The sequence below is a fragment of the Arachis stenosperma genome, chromosome 8 (assembly GCF_014773155.1).
Source record: "Arachis stenosperma cultivar V10309 chromosome 8, arast.V10309.gnm1.PFL2, whole genome shotgun sequence".
In the NCBI taxonomy this organism is placed as follows: domain Eukaryota; kingdom Viridiplantae; phylum Streptophyta; class Magnoliopsida; order Fabales; family Fabaceae; genus Arachis; species Arachis stenosperma.
The window spans coordinates 17,630,175-17,645,136 of record NC_080384.1 but is presented as its reverse complement, the minus strand read 5'-3'; the positions used below and the strand labels follow the sequence as shown (position 1 = coordinate 17,645,136).

Sequence of the window (14,962 nt, the reverse complement as noted above, 5' to 3'; positions counted from 1 at the left end):
GGAATCCGGAAAGTCTAACCTTGTCTGTGGTATTCCGAGTAGGATTCCGGTATTGAATGACTGTGACGAGCTTCAAACTCCTGAAGGCTGGGCGTGATGACAAACGCAAAAGAATCAAGGGATTCTACTCCAACCTGATTGAGAACCGACAGATGATTAGCCGTGCTGTGACAGAGCATTTGGACCATTTTCACTAAGAGGATGGGATGTAGCTATCAACAAGGGTGATGCCTCCACACGATTAGCCGTGCAGTGACAACGCATAGGACCATTTTCCCAAGAGGATTAAAAGTAGCCATTGATGATGGTGATGCCCTACATACAGCTTGCCATGGAAAGGAGTAAGAAGGATTGGATGAAAGCAATAAGAAAGTAGAGATTCGAAAGGATTCTAGCATCTCCACACGCCTATCTGAAATTCCCACTATTGATTTACATAAGTATTTCTATCCCTTTTTATTTTCTATTTATTATTAATTTTCGAAACCCATAACCATTTAATCTGCCTAACTGAGATTTACAAGGTGACCATAGCTTGTTTCATACCAACAATCTCTGTGGGATCGACCCTTACTCACGTAAGGTATTACTTGGATGACCCAGTACACTTGCTGGTTAAGTTGAACGGAGTTGTGTCCACACATAGCCAAGAGCCATAATAATGATTCCATACAATAACAAAGAGTACTACATTGATGTGATCACAATTTCGTCCACCAGATCCCAAGGAGCAGAACTGATGAAAAGAGTGCAGAGAATCCAGGCAGAGTTGATGATAGAAGTCTCAATATTAGGGTTGATGTTAGTAATAGAAGTGTCAACAAGAATAATGTCAAGACTTATTAAATGAACATGCATATCACAACTGATTTTCGTTTTCATAACTAGCTTTAGACATTCTACTCTCTATTTATGTTGATGACAAAAGCAATGAGAGTGAGAAACATGTGCAGTTAGATATGTGCAGCAACCACAAAGTTAGTTAGTGTGTCCAGCTTAGCACAATTAGTTAGAATCTATTAAGCAACTCTGTATATATAGTACAAACATGTAAACTAAAATTAAGTTCAGAAAATACAGATTCAAAATCACTCAATGTGATAGCTCTCTCTCTTCCTCGCTTCTCTCTCTATCTTCCTCTCTTTTCTTGTTCATCATTTCTTCATCATCTTCATCTCAATTTGTGATACCTCACATGGTATCAGAGCTAAAGATCCATAAACAACAACCACAGCACCATGCCAATCACTAGAGCTCCAACGAGCCCACTCAGTTAGAATGCCTTCGCTGCGTTCTCGGTCATAAAACTCAACGATAGCAATTTCAAAGCGTGGAAGAAGCAAGTGTTAGCATGCATCAAAGTTAACAAACTACAGAATCACCTAGATCCGAGAAAGATCCCAGTCAAGTTCACCTTAGAAGCAAATCGAAGTCGTGGAATAGACTTCAGAATATGCAGAATGGGAGATCCAAGACCAATAGCTTGTAGCGTGGCTCATAGCATCCATAGAGTCAAACTTCGTCAATCAAGCGGTGCAGTATGAATATGCTGTTACCATGGTATAAAGAGTTTAGGAAAGAAACGAAGAATTATTTAAAAAAATATTATTTTTATTATTCATATTTTTCATTTGTAATTACAAGGTTCTTACCAATATATAGATCAACAGTACGCTAAGGATACACTCATTATATAATAATATCTTAATAAATTACATTAATTTTTTTTCCTAATCCTCTTTGATATTTTTCTGATTTTGTTCCCTAATTATGATATTCTAATATGCATATTAGATCTCGAATGTTCTTAAAGAGTAGTTTGAAGCTCGAGTCAAATTGAAAATCAAACAACTAAAAATGCAGCTGAAATCGTTCAAAAAGCAAGGTTCAACAGTCACCGAGTATATGGCCAAGATCAACCAAGTAGCAAACGCAGTGCAGTAAATGCGCTAGGAGCATCACTTTAGGATTGATGAATTGTGGAAAAAAGTGTAGAGATCCCAAGGAGCAGAACTGATGAAAAGAGTGCAGAGAATTCAGGCAGAGTTGATGATAGAAGTCTCAATATTAGGGTTGATGTTAGTAATAGAAGTGTCAACAAGAATAATAAATAGTAGGATTGATGTTGATGATAGAAGCAATGAGAGTGAGAAGCCTGTGCAGCAACCACAAAGTTAGTTAGTGAGTTTATTAGTGTGTCCAATTCAGTATAATTAGTTAGAATATGTTAAGCAACCCTGTATATATAGTACAAACCTGTAAACTAAAATTAAGTTCGGAAAATACATATTCAAAATCACTTAATGCAATAGCTCTCTCTCTCTCTTCCTCTCTTTTCTTGTTCGTCATTTTTTCATCATCTCAGGTTTTGATACCTTACAATTTACACTTATTAAAGCATACTCTATATTGTTAATTCTATAAGATAATAATTATTTTATCATATTTTAAACTCTAAATAATAGTATCTACTTATTTAGCAAAAATAAAAAAGACAGAAAAAATGACAGAAAATTTAGTCTAATAACTATAACAAGAAATTAGCTAACTAGAAAATTATACTTGATTTTTTTTATTTTAAAATTTTCTGTATTTAGAATTTTATAAAAAAAAGTAAAAATAATAAAATTATGTTTTCACTTTTTTTTAACAAAATTCTAAAATAAAAAACAAAAGTTCAAACTTAATACGCTCTTAATTTTTCAATAAAATCTTTATGTTTTTGCTTCCTTATACTTATTAACCAAACCCTTATAATAATGGTTAGTCAAAAGTTTTTTTTTTTAAATAGACATTTAGCAAAAATGCTGAGTTTAAAATAACATATTTTCATCTTATTTCAATTTATAATTTTAAAAATAATATAAATTTAATTTGGTATTTGGTAAAGTATTTTAGAAAGAAGTTGTGCTTGTAGAAATTACAAATACTTATAACTTTGAAAGTTATAGATACTTTTAAAAATATCTTAAAAAATATTTTTAAAATTATTTTATACTTATTAAATAAAAAATTTAATATAATATCATATATTAATAAATATTCATTATGAAAAAGATTAGATGATTAATATTTTTTTTTTTGTCTTACATTTGACCTAGTACTAAGCCAATTTTTTTTTACCCTAAAATGTTAGTATTCTAACACCCTTCTTAAATTATTATAATAAAGCCGAATGGCAATTTTTTTTAAACCAAGTTCCACTTAACATATGCGCGTTTTGTTGTCCTGGTTAGGGGTGTTATTGGTTCGGTTTTAGATCAAAAACCAACCGAATCGATCTATTTGATTTTTATATAATACCAATCAATCGGTTTATTGTCTGCACAACAATCAAACCGAACCGAACCGAACCAAAAGTAGTTTGGTTCGGTCGGTTTTTTCGGTTCTTAAATCCTAACTAATAGAAAATTAATCTTAGTAAAATGATGTTCAAAACAATCAATAAATTGAAATAATATTACATTACATTCAAATTCAACACAATTTCAACTCATTCCAACAACTAAACATAAAACAAACACATTTGTTAAGTCTAAAATTTCTATTTCAATGTATTACTAAACCACTTCTGTGGTTCGGTTCGGTTCGATTTCTACCGAGCCAATCAAAAACCGAACCGAACCGATCGGTTTACTTCGGAAAAAAATAAAAAAAAAAAACCAATTTTTTCGGTTTTTATTCGGTTGTTGTAAATTTCGGTTCGGTTTTGTGGTAAATTTCGGTTTGGTTCGGTAACTTACACCCCTAGTCGTGGTTGTGGTCTTTTTCTTTCTTCTTTAGGCTTCTCCTCTTGCCTTTAATATCTTTGTCTCCTTCTTTCTTCTTTTTTCTTATTTCTTTTCTTTGTTCTTTTTTCTCTTGTTCCTCATTATTATCATCGTCATCTTTTTTATTTTTTTTCTTTCATATATGTTCAGTAAATTATTGTGTACAAAAGTTTTGATGCAACACAAATTTTAGTACACAGTACATAAATTTTGGTATATAGTAAAAATTTTTTAAAGAACTATATATCCTAAATATTGACACCCAACAAATAAAATATACACAACACATAAATTTTGATACACAACACAGGAATTTTGAAAGGACAGCATGCACAACTAGGACTGGCAATGAGTAGGGTAGGGTAGGATTTGGACTCTACCTTAACCCTACGCGCAAGTTGAAAACTTTTTTAAAATTCTACCCTACCCTAATCTGCGGGTTGAGAATTTCTCAACCCTAATCCTACCTGCACTCTAAAGTTCTAAACCTTACTATATCCGCAGAAAAATAAAAAAATTTCAAACAAATATAAAATCCAATCATTCTAAATTTCATATATATGAATAAAATAGAAAATAAAAAACTAAGTTCAAGTTAAAATTAAAAAAATAAAATCTTAAAAAAATCTAACATAAAATTACAAATGATATGATCATCAATTAGTCACCAAAAAAATGATATGATCATCAATTAGTTTAGTGGTTATTTCAAGTTTTTATAAAAAAAAAAGATTGTAGGTTCAACACTCACTTTCTTCACTACATACATAACTTTTACGTATATATCCTATCCAGGTAGGATAGACAACTCTACTCGAACAGGTTGGTCCGAGTTGATTACCCATAGGTAGGGTATTGCCAGCCCTATGCACAACCAATAAAATACATTCGCAACAAATTTTTTATGCTATATCAATAAATTTATACTATGTGAAAAATTGTGATATATATAAAAATTTCTATATTATATCACTAAGTTTTTGTGATATATGCACACATTTTTTTGTTCGATTTATGCCAACTTAATTGGACTTAATTACAAAAATACTTTTATATATATATATATATATATATATATATATATATAACATCACCAAAATTATTAATGCTAAATTTCATTCACAATCAAAATTTTCTTTTTTTGATACCTGTTACTATCAATTTAAATTTTAAAAATTATTTTATCAAATATAATTGTTATTATTTATATTTATTAAAAAATACTTAATTTGATTTATCGGATTGTCACGTCTTTTTAAAATTAACTTTTATAAGCTACTTAACAAAACAAAAAAAAAATACAAGCTTTTGCAAAGCAAGCCGTGGACGATCAAAACCTGTGATTTCGGCTTTCATTTCAACTGTGAGAACAAAGAAAAGCAAGCCAAACAAAAATCAGGCCAAGCCAAAATGATTGTCTACTATTGGCAAGCCACACTATACACCACTCTTCTTTATTTGTTCTGCAGACCCACCACTAGAAGATGCTAAGGTATGCATCTTACATTGTGATCTTTGGTCTTATAAAAATTCCAGAACAAGTAAAGAGGGGATAAATACATACATACAATTAGCTTCTGTTGTCTTCTTTCTCTTCCCATGATCTTTTCGATTGTAGAGGATTTCTAGACAGAACCACTTCATGCTCTTTCTTGTTGATAGATTAATCAAACTTGCCAGCATTCCTATCCCACAACGGAACATCACTGTCACTAGATGATGCTGCCCTTCGTGCAGCCCTTAATTTTAAAGGACTGTTATCTGGGTCCAAGGCATTACCCTCTACCCTAGGGGCAGAGGCAGCATGTTCAGGCTTAGAGGAGGGTAGTCTTGGTGGTATATTCAAAGTTAGTGTTTTTGATTCAAACATGTCATCAATTTGTTTCTTGGACTTGGGAGGTCCAGAATTCTCGGGTTGCAAGGAAGACGAAGGATCGGACACAACAATTGTGGCGGGTTTAGGCAATTTCTTTCTCTGATTACCCTTTTGAGCTTTTGGTTTGGCCTGCAAAAGGAAATAACAATGCTTCAAAAAAGTTGAGGGAAAAATTAAACAAAAAAAGATGCCATTAACATTATGCAATTCTAAAGAACTTGACTTTTGGAGGGCTTACACACCAAAGTATTTCCTACGTCAGTAAGAGCCTTTCTAGGTTGTTGGCCTATTGCGGCAAGCCCATCAACCAGTGCTCCACGAAGTAACTCTGCACCTTGAGCAACAAGAAGGTTGTCTTTGTCCATCTCAACTGATCCCAGATGTGTTGACTCATTTGAGATTGATGCTCTATTAGCACACTTGGTTGCTAGGCAACCACAAGAACTACTGCAATTGTTTCTTGTGGTTTTGCACTTGCATTTTGTTGTGTTACATGATGAAGTTTTACTACAAGAGCAGCAAATATTTGATGTTATTTCTCCAGATGTACATCCAGGTTCATCTCTTGAATACTCTTTATCATCATGTTCTGAAAGGTTGATATTCTCTAAGCTTGCGTATGTGCTTGTGGATTTCCGTTTATTCTCAGTTGATTCTCCTGGCTCAAACCACTCGTCATCTGTTGCTTCCATGTCATCAAAATATTCTGATTCTGCACCAGACATGTATATATCCTCCTGTACATGTGTAGAATGGCGGTTTTCCTACGTTTAGAAGAAATTATACCGAATTAACCAATAGCAGTTTATAGTCAACTAGGAGTTAGAATCCTTTTAACCATTTTTGTAAGAAAACTAGTGTGCGAGACCAACCGGCTTGTGCAAATTCATGTTAGTGTATTCTGCTTCTCCCATAGATCCTGTATACCTCTTTAAAGTTTCACTCTGTCATAAAGTTCAAATGATAAAGAAACAATTATTTAAAAAGAAGATACTAAATAATAGGGTAATCAAAATGCTAAATATTCATTGACAGTGGAATCGTGCCCCAATTCTAGAAATTGGAGCTAAAAGTTTGTAAAGTAGTAAAGAGGAATATTGGTAAGTTTCTATATACGAAGAAACTTTTTTTGCAGCAAAACGTTTTTTAACCATATAGCTATTAGCTAGATGATGTGGCTCATAAACAAACCTGTGATTCCAACTGACGAGTAAGTTGAACTTTTATCATTTCCAACTGTCGAACTGCATAGTTTAACCTTACTACCTTTTCCTTTAAATCTTTAATCTCCATGTCCTTCTCTCTGCAGATTATTTCTTTCTCTCGCACTAAACACCTAAGATAAAATAAAAGCCAGATCAATATGCCAGTCAGATTACCACTTCAGGAAATTTTTGGATTACTCACAAATTAAAACCTATTGCATTTTAACACAACATAAGCAAGTTTGATAACTTTGCAAGAATTGGTTAAATCACGGGACCAAATTGTTGCAGAGAAATTGTTACCTCGAGGAAGATGCTATGTTGAACAGATAATTCATCACATTCTTAGCATCTGCAACGGACCGGACTTGGTTCCAACGTCCCTTACCACTAAAAACCCGTTCTTGCTCTTCTGCCTCTGACAACTGGGAAGCCATAGACACTAGAGATGAAGAAGAAGTAGAAAGCATGTTTTCAAGGGCAAAAATCCTTGAATTTTTGGCTCCAGGAGACATTAACACGGAGCCATCACTACAATAGCAACCAGTCAGAGAGAGACGTGCATAAAATCCCAAACTAAAACCACAAACATCGTTTCATGTTTTTAAGGGAATAGGTAATTACAAGGCATCACCTTGTACCATATTGATTCATCATCTCTACTTCCTCCTTTAGCTTACTCATCTCTGAGGCCATTTTATTCCTCCTAAAATAAAAGGATAACTAAATGAATAAGTGAGGAAAGCCCCAATCAAATGGGAAAAAAAAATTAATGCTTAACAGAACAATTCAAATCCTCCCTGCAAAGTTGTCACACCATCTAGCCTAAAATAATTGGTTATTGAACTCAAATAATTAAATTTGGCACATATTTTATTACAAAATATAACCAATTGCAAATTTCTTTCTAGAGTCTTCCATTGAATGTTTATGGACTGACAATAACCATGGGTTGGAGCCAGTCTAACAACATAGAAAGGTACCTAATCCAAGAAAATTAGTATATCTGTTTAACATTTCTCATACTTTAATTTTGACTACCGTGGAGAATTTTATTTTATTTTATATTTTATATTTTTTTTGGTTTGGTATTCAGTATGGAGAATTTATAAGAACTAAATTTTGCATATAGAGTAAATACTATGCTTAAGTATCCATATGCAGTGTATGTAATTGGTTAAGCCACACTTATATTTAAAAGAAAATGAGGGAGAATGACACATTATCATATCCTATAAACATAAAAACTGGGGGACTTTCCGAACATTCAAGTGAATAGATATGGGGTGTATTATGAGAGAGGTGTTATATTTGATGGTAAATTCTAATGCAAAAATAAGATAACTTCAAATGTAATCAAGCATCAAGCGTTCCACCTAAATGTCACGTACTCTTCCATTTGACGCTCATATTCCGAGCGTACTTCATGCACTCGAACAGAAACTTCAAGCTCATGCTCGATTGCCTTCATCAAAGCCTTGAAAAAAAAATATTTGCATCAAGTAGCAGTTACTGATATGTCAAATTGTCAATACATCACTAACAACTCATTAGCATGAATAGCTATGACCTGTCTTTTGATCAATGGGAAAAATACAAAAGGCATAACACCTAGTAAAAAATCCAGCACTCATCCATGTTGAATTTTAACATGCAATTTACTCCTTGTGTTTAATTACTCCATAAAGTTACTTGTACCTGAATTCCAGGAGCACTCCCACCACCAACACCTGTGTTTATGTGAAAAACGAAAAAGGAAAAGGAAAACAAAGTGCCAGATATTAGGCAAACTCAACATAGGGAAAAGAGAGTAAGAGACTACATGACACAGTTTCTTCTAACCCATGGATTCACGTGAGGAAGCCTTTCGAGATTCCAAAAGTTCTTTCAGCCTTTTGGTAGCCATGGAAGCTTCTTCTGTCTTCCTTTGCAGTACCTGCAATGAACATATAACTTGTAATTTAAACAACTAAATAAGACTTCAATGCAACAACACGTGATTTGAGCATGAACTTACTAGCTTTTGCCTTTGATTTAACGCTAATAGCTTATGCATCTCATATTCGTTCCTCCTCCCCTCTTTCTTAAGCTGGTATTTAAGCAAATATGTCAAATGACTAAAAATTTTTATTCTTCATAACTAATCTATCGTTATTTAAAAGTTGGGAAAAGATTATTGGACCCCAAAAAAATTAAAAAATAAAAGTAAGAATATATTAATATGTAAAGGTAAAAGAAAATTCTCCCCTTATGCATTTTACCTGAAGAACTTCTTTTTCACGTGTAGCTTTCCATAACCTAAATTGTTCAGATTCCTGCTTAATCTTTTGTTGAAGTTGAACCTAAAGAAAAGTAACCATAAGCAATTCCCCCCCAAAAAAAAATTTCTCCTTTCTAACAGACAATGTACGTTTGATTGACAGGACTATTGCACCTTCTGAGCTTTAATTCGTTGTATTTCATCATAAAGTCGTTTTGCAGCCTCATCACTCTTTTGTTTTTGTCTCAAAAGCATAGCCTGATCTTCTTGTTTCCTCTTCAGTTCGGAAACCTAGAAAGCAAATAATCAGTTTATGGCATTGAGTGGCCATTGAGGTTTAACAGGCTTAAAATATCAACTCACTTGCACTTCAAGCGCATTCAACTTTTGTAGATAATCCTGCTTTGTCTTTTCAGCACCATCATCAGAGTTGGAAGAAATATTTGCAAGATTCTCTTTAAGTTGCTCAATTTCTTTCTATCAATTATGTACAAAAGAAGGGTTAGTAAAAAATTTTTAAAATAAAACAAAATTTTTTAACTGATTGATAGTGATATTTTCAGAGCAACCACCTGCAAAATTTTCTTCTCTTGTTCCATCTCAAGAAGTTTCCTTTCATAATGTTGCCTAAGAATTGAAGGATCAGAGTTATTGTACAACTTCATTTCAGCCTTCAACCAAGGGGGAAATGAATTATTAATTGAAACATGTAAAAATTAGTTGCATCCCTATAAAACATTTAATACAATAAGCTAAATAGATATATTAGCAATTTAAAAAGCTCAATAAAACAGATCTGTGCCACTCAGGTGAGGACATGTGCACATGTGTGCTTGTGTAGAGAGAGATTTCAACATCTTAAGGAGTTAAAACTAGAAAAGGTTGCTCTTGCCTCCTTTTGTTCAAGTTTTTTGTCTAGTTCTTTGAGCTCCTTATCCATTTTTTCTTGGAGAGAAGAGTGTTCTAGCTCCTTTTCTTCATCATCTGATTCATCTGCAAACAAGTTATATTAATGTTGAGAAAGAAAGCATACTTAGAATGAAATGCCAATCAACAAGATAAAATAACAAATAAGTACGCTTCATTATTAAGTGTAACGTTGTTGTTGAATCTTTTAGTATCTAACAAATCGTCCTGAAGATTCGACAGACGGACTTTTCAAAACCAAAACAGATTTGTCAAAATTTATGTTTCGAAGGTCAAAACTAGTGCTAAAATTCTGTAACAGGATCCATCACAAGAAATAAAATTTCCAATGTGATACCTGGTAAATCCATAGCTTTAGCATGGCTATCAGATGAAAGTGGTTCATCATCTTCGGAATCAACATAGTTAACAAAATGTCTTGAATTCGTGGTGTTTGAAGTCTTCAAACGTCTCAATTCCCCTTCAAGATATTGGATCTTTGACACATAAGATTTTACCAAGTTGTAGTCCTGAAAATAATTTATATAATTTTTAGGAGATCGATCACTTCTGAGAATTGTAACCAAGCATTAACAAGAACTTGTTGCATCCAAACCTGATTTGAATTAGAGTCAATCTTGTCCAAGGATTTACCGTTTCGTATAGCTTCTATTTTCATAATCAGCTGATCTCTTTCAACCTACAAATATTATCACTGACTTGAGTGAGACTCCAAAAGTTGCTGTAAAAAATACTATTAAAGATATTGCATGCAACTAACAAATTTATTATAAATGAGATAAGACAAAGGATAAAAGAAAAACCTGAGCTTCAAGGGCAGATTGTTGTAAACTCTCACAAGCTACTCGACGTCTTTTTAGCTCCTGTTGTAGCTCTGCATTGCTTGCTTCAAGTAACGAAGTTTTATGTTTAAGCATCTGAAAATAAAATGAAATTTAAAAGAAAAAGTAGACAACATTATAAACATGTAGATTAAAAAGTGAGCATCTTTTGACATTTTATAAAAAGAAGTACCTGAAGCTCCTCAAATGGTCCCACACCTTCACCTCTATAAAATAGAAGCTCAGCTTGCAACTGCTCAATTTGATTTCGCATTTCCTGTGCCTGAGCTGCAGCTGGATCACGATTAATCTGAAACATGAAAAATTTGAAATCACTCACATTAAGAAACTGAAATTTTCACAAATTAAAAAATTACTAAATGCACTTACAATTGCTTTGTTCTGAATGTTGCGAGCACGATTTGCATACTTTAAGGTGTTCAGTGTCTCTTCAATATTGTTGTCAGCTGGACTAACACATGCTGTGACATTCCCAACAAATTAGATTATATGCTCCAAAGGAAATAATAGGTTGAATTATGTTGTAATTAGATCATTTCAATTTTCAATTAAGTCCTTATAGTTTAGAATTTATAATCAAATTATTATATTATTCTAAAATTCTCAATCAAGTTCATATAGACTTCTAATTATGTCTCTGAACAGTACAGACATTTTTTAACTGGGTCCCTCTAATTTAAACTTTTGTGATCAAGTACCTGTATTGCAGAAAATTTTTCAAAAAGACAGCTTACCAGCCAATTTATGGGCTTGATCAAAATTTTTCAGCAACAGGGACTTGGTTGAAAAATATTTGTACAGCATAAGGACTTGTTTGGAAATATTAACTTATAGTTACATGATAGAAAATTATTATACAATATAAAAACTTTATTACAAACTCAAAGTATAGAGACCTAATTGAAAATTGAGTAAAATTATTATGACCACTACAATAATTTAACCACCAACAAAAATATCAGAAATTCAGAATATTGCCAACGTGCACTGATTGTGTACCTATCATCACTGTTTTGCTGTTTCCCCCCAGAGAATCCTACATGTTCATTATCCCATTCTTTGTCAGTCATAATAATACAATATTAATCCATTGAAGCTATTTTGAATTGAACACTATAAATATAGCCTTTTTAATCACTTTTTTAAGTAGCAGTGACTATTGCAAATAGGTTTAACTAGCATTACATTCATATTCAAACTGTATTACATTTGTAGTACAAGAATTATCATACTTTGAAAAAAAAAGAGAAGCACACACCCGGCAATTCATGAACTCGTGAGTAGAGTAGACTGTAAACATTCATGCATAACCAAGTTTTTGGTCCAGTGTGTTACTTACTTTACTTTTCATTTTATGAATAGTCATCCAAACAAACACAATAGACTTAGGTGCATAAGTAATCTCAATAAATTGCTTAAAAAAATATTGAGCAAACCTGCAACAGGCGTGTCAATTTGCTATCACGATATGGAACATGACCTCCCTCTTTTCGCTTTTTTTCATCTCCCAGTGCACTTATAACATTTCCAAGAGCTAACAACCCCTTGTTGATATGAATTCCTAATCATAAGAACAATATTCAAACTAAATACAATTTTCATTCAGAAATGAAATTAACTAGCTTAAAAATTCAAAATTGACATTTCTGTGGTATTACTTTTTGTGTTACGAGTAAATATATTCTTTAGTCATAATATCTCCTTTGGTCCTAAAATGTCTTTTGATCAATTAAGTCAATACTTTAAGTTTTGACATCAATTTTATCATTTTAATAATATTATTATTCTCAAGTTAATAAGGTAGAAATAATCTACCCCATTTTGCCAAGAAAATCAAATAAGTGCATCAATGTGCCAAGTAAGATGAATTGTAATGAAAATTACCTATAATTTGACAGAAAGATAAAATTGATGCCAAATTTACAGATTAATTTCAAAATGTTAAAACTAAAAAGGATATTTGCTCTTGTATTAATAATATATCAAACTCGGTAATATTACCAATGAGAAATACCTTCTTTTAAACGCATGCCATCTGCCCCAGTTCGTTTTGCACGCTCAGAACCAGCAAGATCTACCAAATGCAGTTTGGCACATAAGATATCATCACCTTTCTTTTGCTCCATTGTGATGGTAAATATAGCATGTGAACGACTGGATAATGCATACAAAACAAGTAGTCAACATACTGTAAAAGATATTCTCCATTAAAGTATAGTTTCATAATGAACCATGAAACTAGACCCAAAGCTAAAAAATAAATAAAATGTTGCATGCTTTTTATTTGGCATTTTACCTTGATTGGCTATTCATATTTGTACTCCCTGTGGCACGCGATAACGAACCACTTGATAGATAAGATGCCATTTCTTCTTTTGTCTTAACTTCAGCCTCAGTCACCCCAGATAGAGTTATTCCTCCATTCACTGTTTCTCTGATTTGTATGGGCACTCTACCTGGCACAACAGGCTTCGAAGCAGAAGTTGCTTCTCCTCTCGATGAATTGGGATCAAGCAAATCAAAAACCTCTTCCTTGAATATCTGTCCTTTTTTTAAACCAAATCAATTATTCATCTCAATTGAGAATTATAGAAAATTTATCAACTAATTATACTATCTTTTTTCACCTCAATAAATGATACTCTGATCAAGAACTCCATGGAGTCCTTTGCTTCCTTAACCTTTTCAAATATGCTCTCTAATACCCTTGGTATAATTCCACCACTACTTCCCTCTCCATTATAGTTTGTTCCCATGGTGTATGTTTTTCCAGATCCAGTCTAACAAAATGAGAACAAAAATATAGTGTAAAGCTACATAAGTGATTACACACAGAGATAAGTTATTTATACTCATTATGCGTCATACATTGAAACGAAACATGCATCTTTCACATGGGATGAATCTCACACCCCATCGGCCCATCAAATAGTGAAGAAATGTTTGCCAATTTTGTGTACCAAATAAAATGAGTACACAAGATATTACTCAATATATATCAAAGCAAAGTTTCCAAAAGTCATAATTAACCAGCAAACCTTCAAAAGTTTATACCTGGCCATAAGCAAGAACCGTGGCATTATAGCCATTAAATAACGCATCAACAAGTGGAGCTACACAATCATCGTATATCGTAGACGAAGATGGCCCCGTGCTGCCATAAACATAATCATAGGTGAATGTATGAGTCCCAATTTGCACCTACCAAATTCACAAGCAACAACAACAACAATGCATCATATATCAATCTCTCATAGTTTCAAATAATTGCAACACTAATTGTAAGCAAAGCTCAAACTTAACCATAGAAATTGCATATAAAATTTCGAGAAAACGAAGGTTCTAGAACCTGAGGTTCGCCTGGAACAACAGAAATGCAATCTGTGCATCCTAGAAGAAGCTCCGACGTGATCAATGGGCGAATGTTAACCGCTACACGCACGCAATCCACGTTCCTCCCATCTGAGTTCTCCATTGTTATTGCGTCACTCAGCTCGATCGTCTTGAAAAACCTTAGAACCAAAATTCGAACGCCAAAAGAACGAAAAAATAAAGCATGCAATGGGTTAAAAACTAGAAATCACGATGACGGTGAAGAAAGAAACACGAAAGTATTGATGGTGATGCCATTCTGCATTAGAATGAAGTAATGAAGGAAATTGCAGAAAACAAAAAAAAAAAAAGAGAAAGAGAAGAATGAAGAAAACAGAGAGATAGAGGGAAAGAAATGTTCTTCTCTTCTCTACGTACGTTACATTTGAACGTACGGAAGCAGAAGCAAGCAAAATGGCTTTGCGATTTTTCGATAAAAAAAGGTTTTGGGTAAAAATTGGATAGCAGAAAATTAGTAAAAGGCACTGTGGAGAGATAGAAATCAGATAATAATTAAAAATTGTTAAATAAAAATTTAGTTAAATTAATCAAATTATTTAACGTCTCTTAACTGTTAATTTTACGTGAAATTGACTTGAGTTTTCATCATGTGGAAATTGGAGTTGGTGATAGGTAAGGTTAATGTTTTAATATATTTTATTTTTTCTTCCTCTTAGCCTAGTACTTATATCTAACCATTATTATTTGAG

At 32.9% G+C, this 14,962-nt stretch overlaps 1 protein-coding gene across 1 annotated transcript; it reads right to left on the bottom strand.

The window, feature by feature from the left end:
- Positions 1–5,433: 5,433 nt before the first annotated feature.
- On the bottom strand, positions 5,434–14,386 carry LOC130945500 (kinesin-like protein KIN-4C). The gene is made up of 27 exons (XM_057874209.1): positions 14,230–14,386; positions 13,935–14,081; positions 13,508–13,660; positions 13,177–13,421; positions 12,895–13,034; positions 12,317–12,441; positions 11,880–11,916; positions 11,250–11,341; positions 11,053–11,169; positions 10,842–10,955; positions 10,634–10,717; positions 10,376–10,547; positions 10,004–10,104; positions 9,684–9,782; positions 9,475–9,588; positions 9,286–9,402; positions 9,113–9,193; positions 8,869–8,940; positions 8,694–8,787; positions 8,550–8,581; positions 8,243–8,328; positions 7,486–7,557; positions 7,155–7,382; positions 6,838–6,982; positions 6,519–6,590; positions 5,889–6,410; positions 5,434–5,775 (listed from the first exon to the last, which is right to left on the bottom strand). The coding sequence occupies exons 1-27, from the start codon at positions 14,353–14,355 to the stop codon at positions 5,434–5,436; spliced, it is 3,729 nt and encodes a 1,242-aa protein (XP_057730192.1). The 5' UTR covers positions 14,356–14,386.
- Positions 14,387–14,962: the final 576 nt, after the last annotated feature.

What these genes read in the sequence shown, in the direction of transcription:
- LOC130945500 (XM_057874209.1), bottom strand. Translation starts at nt 14,355, where the DNA reads ATGGAGAACTCAGATGGGAGGAACGTGGATTGCGTGCGTGTAGCGGTT. An exon ending in TTGACTCTAATTCAAATCAG is followed by an intron (nt 10,548 to 10,633) that starts GTTTGGATGCAA and finishes AATTATTTTCAG; the next exon opens with GACTACAACTTGGTAAAATC. An exon ending in AACGAATTAAAGCTCAGAAG is followed by an intron (nt 9,194 to 9,285) that starts GTGCAATAGTCC and finishes ACTTTTCTTTAG; the next exon opens with GTTCAACTTCAACAAAAGAT.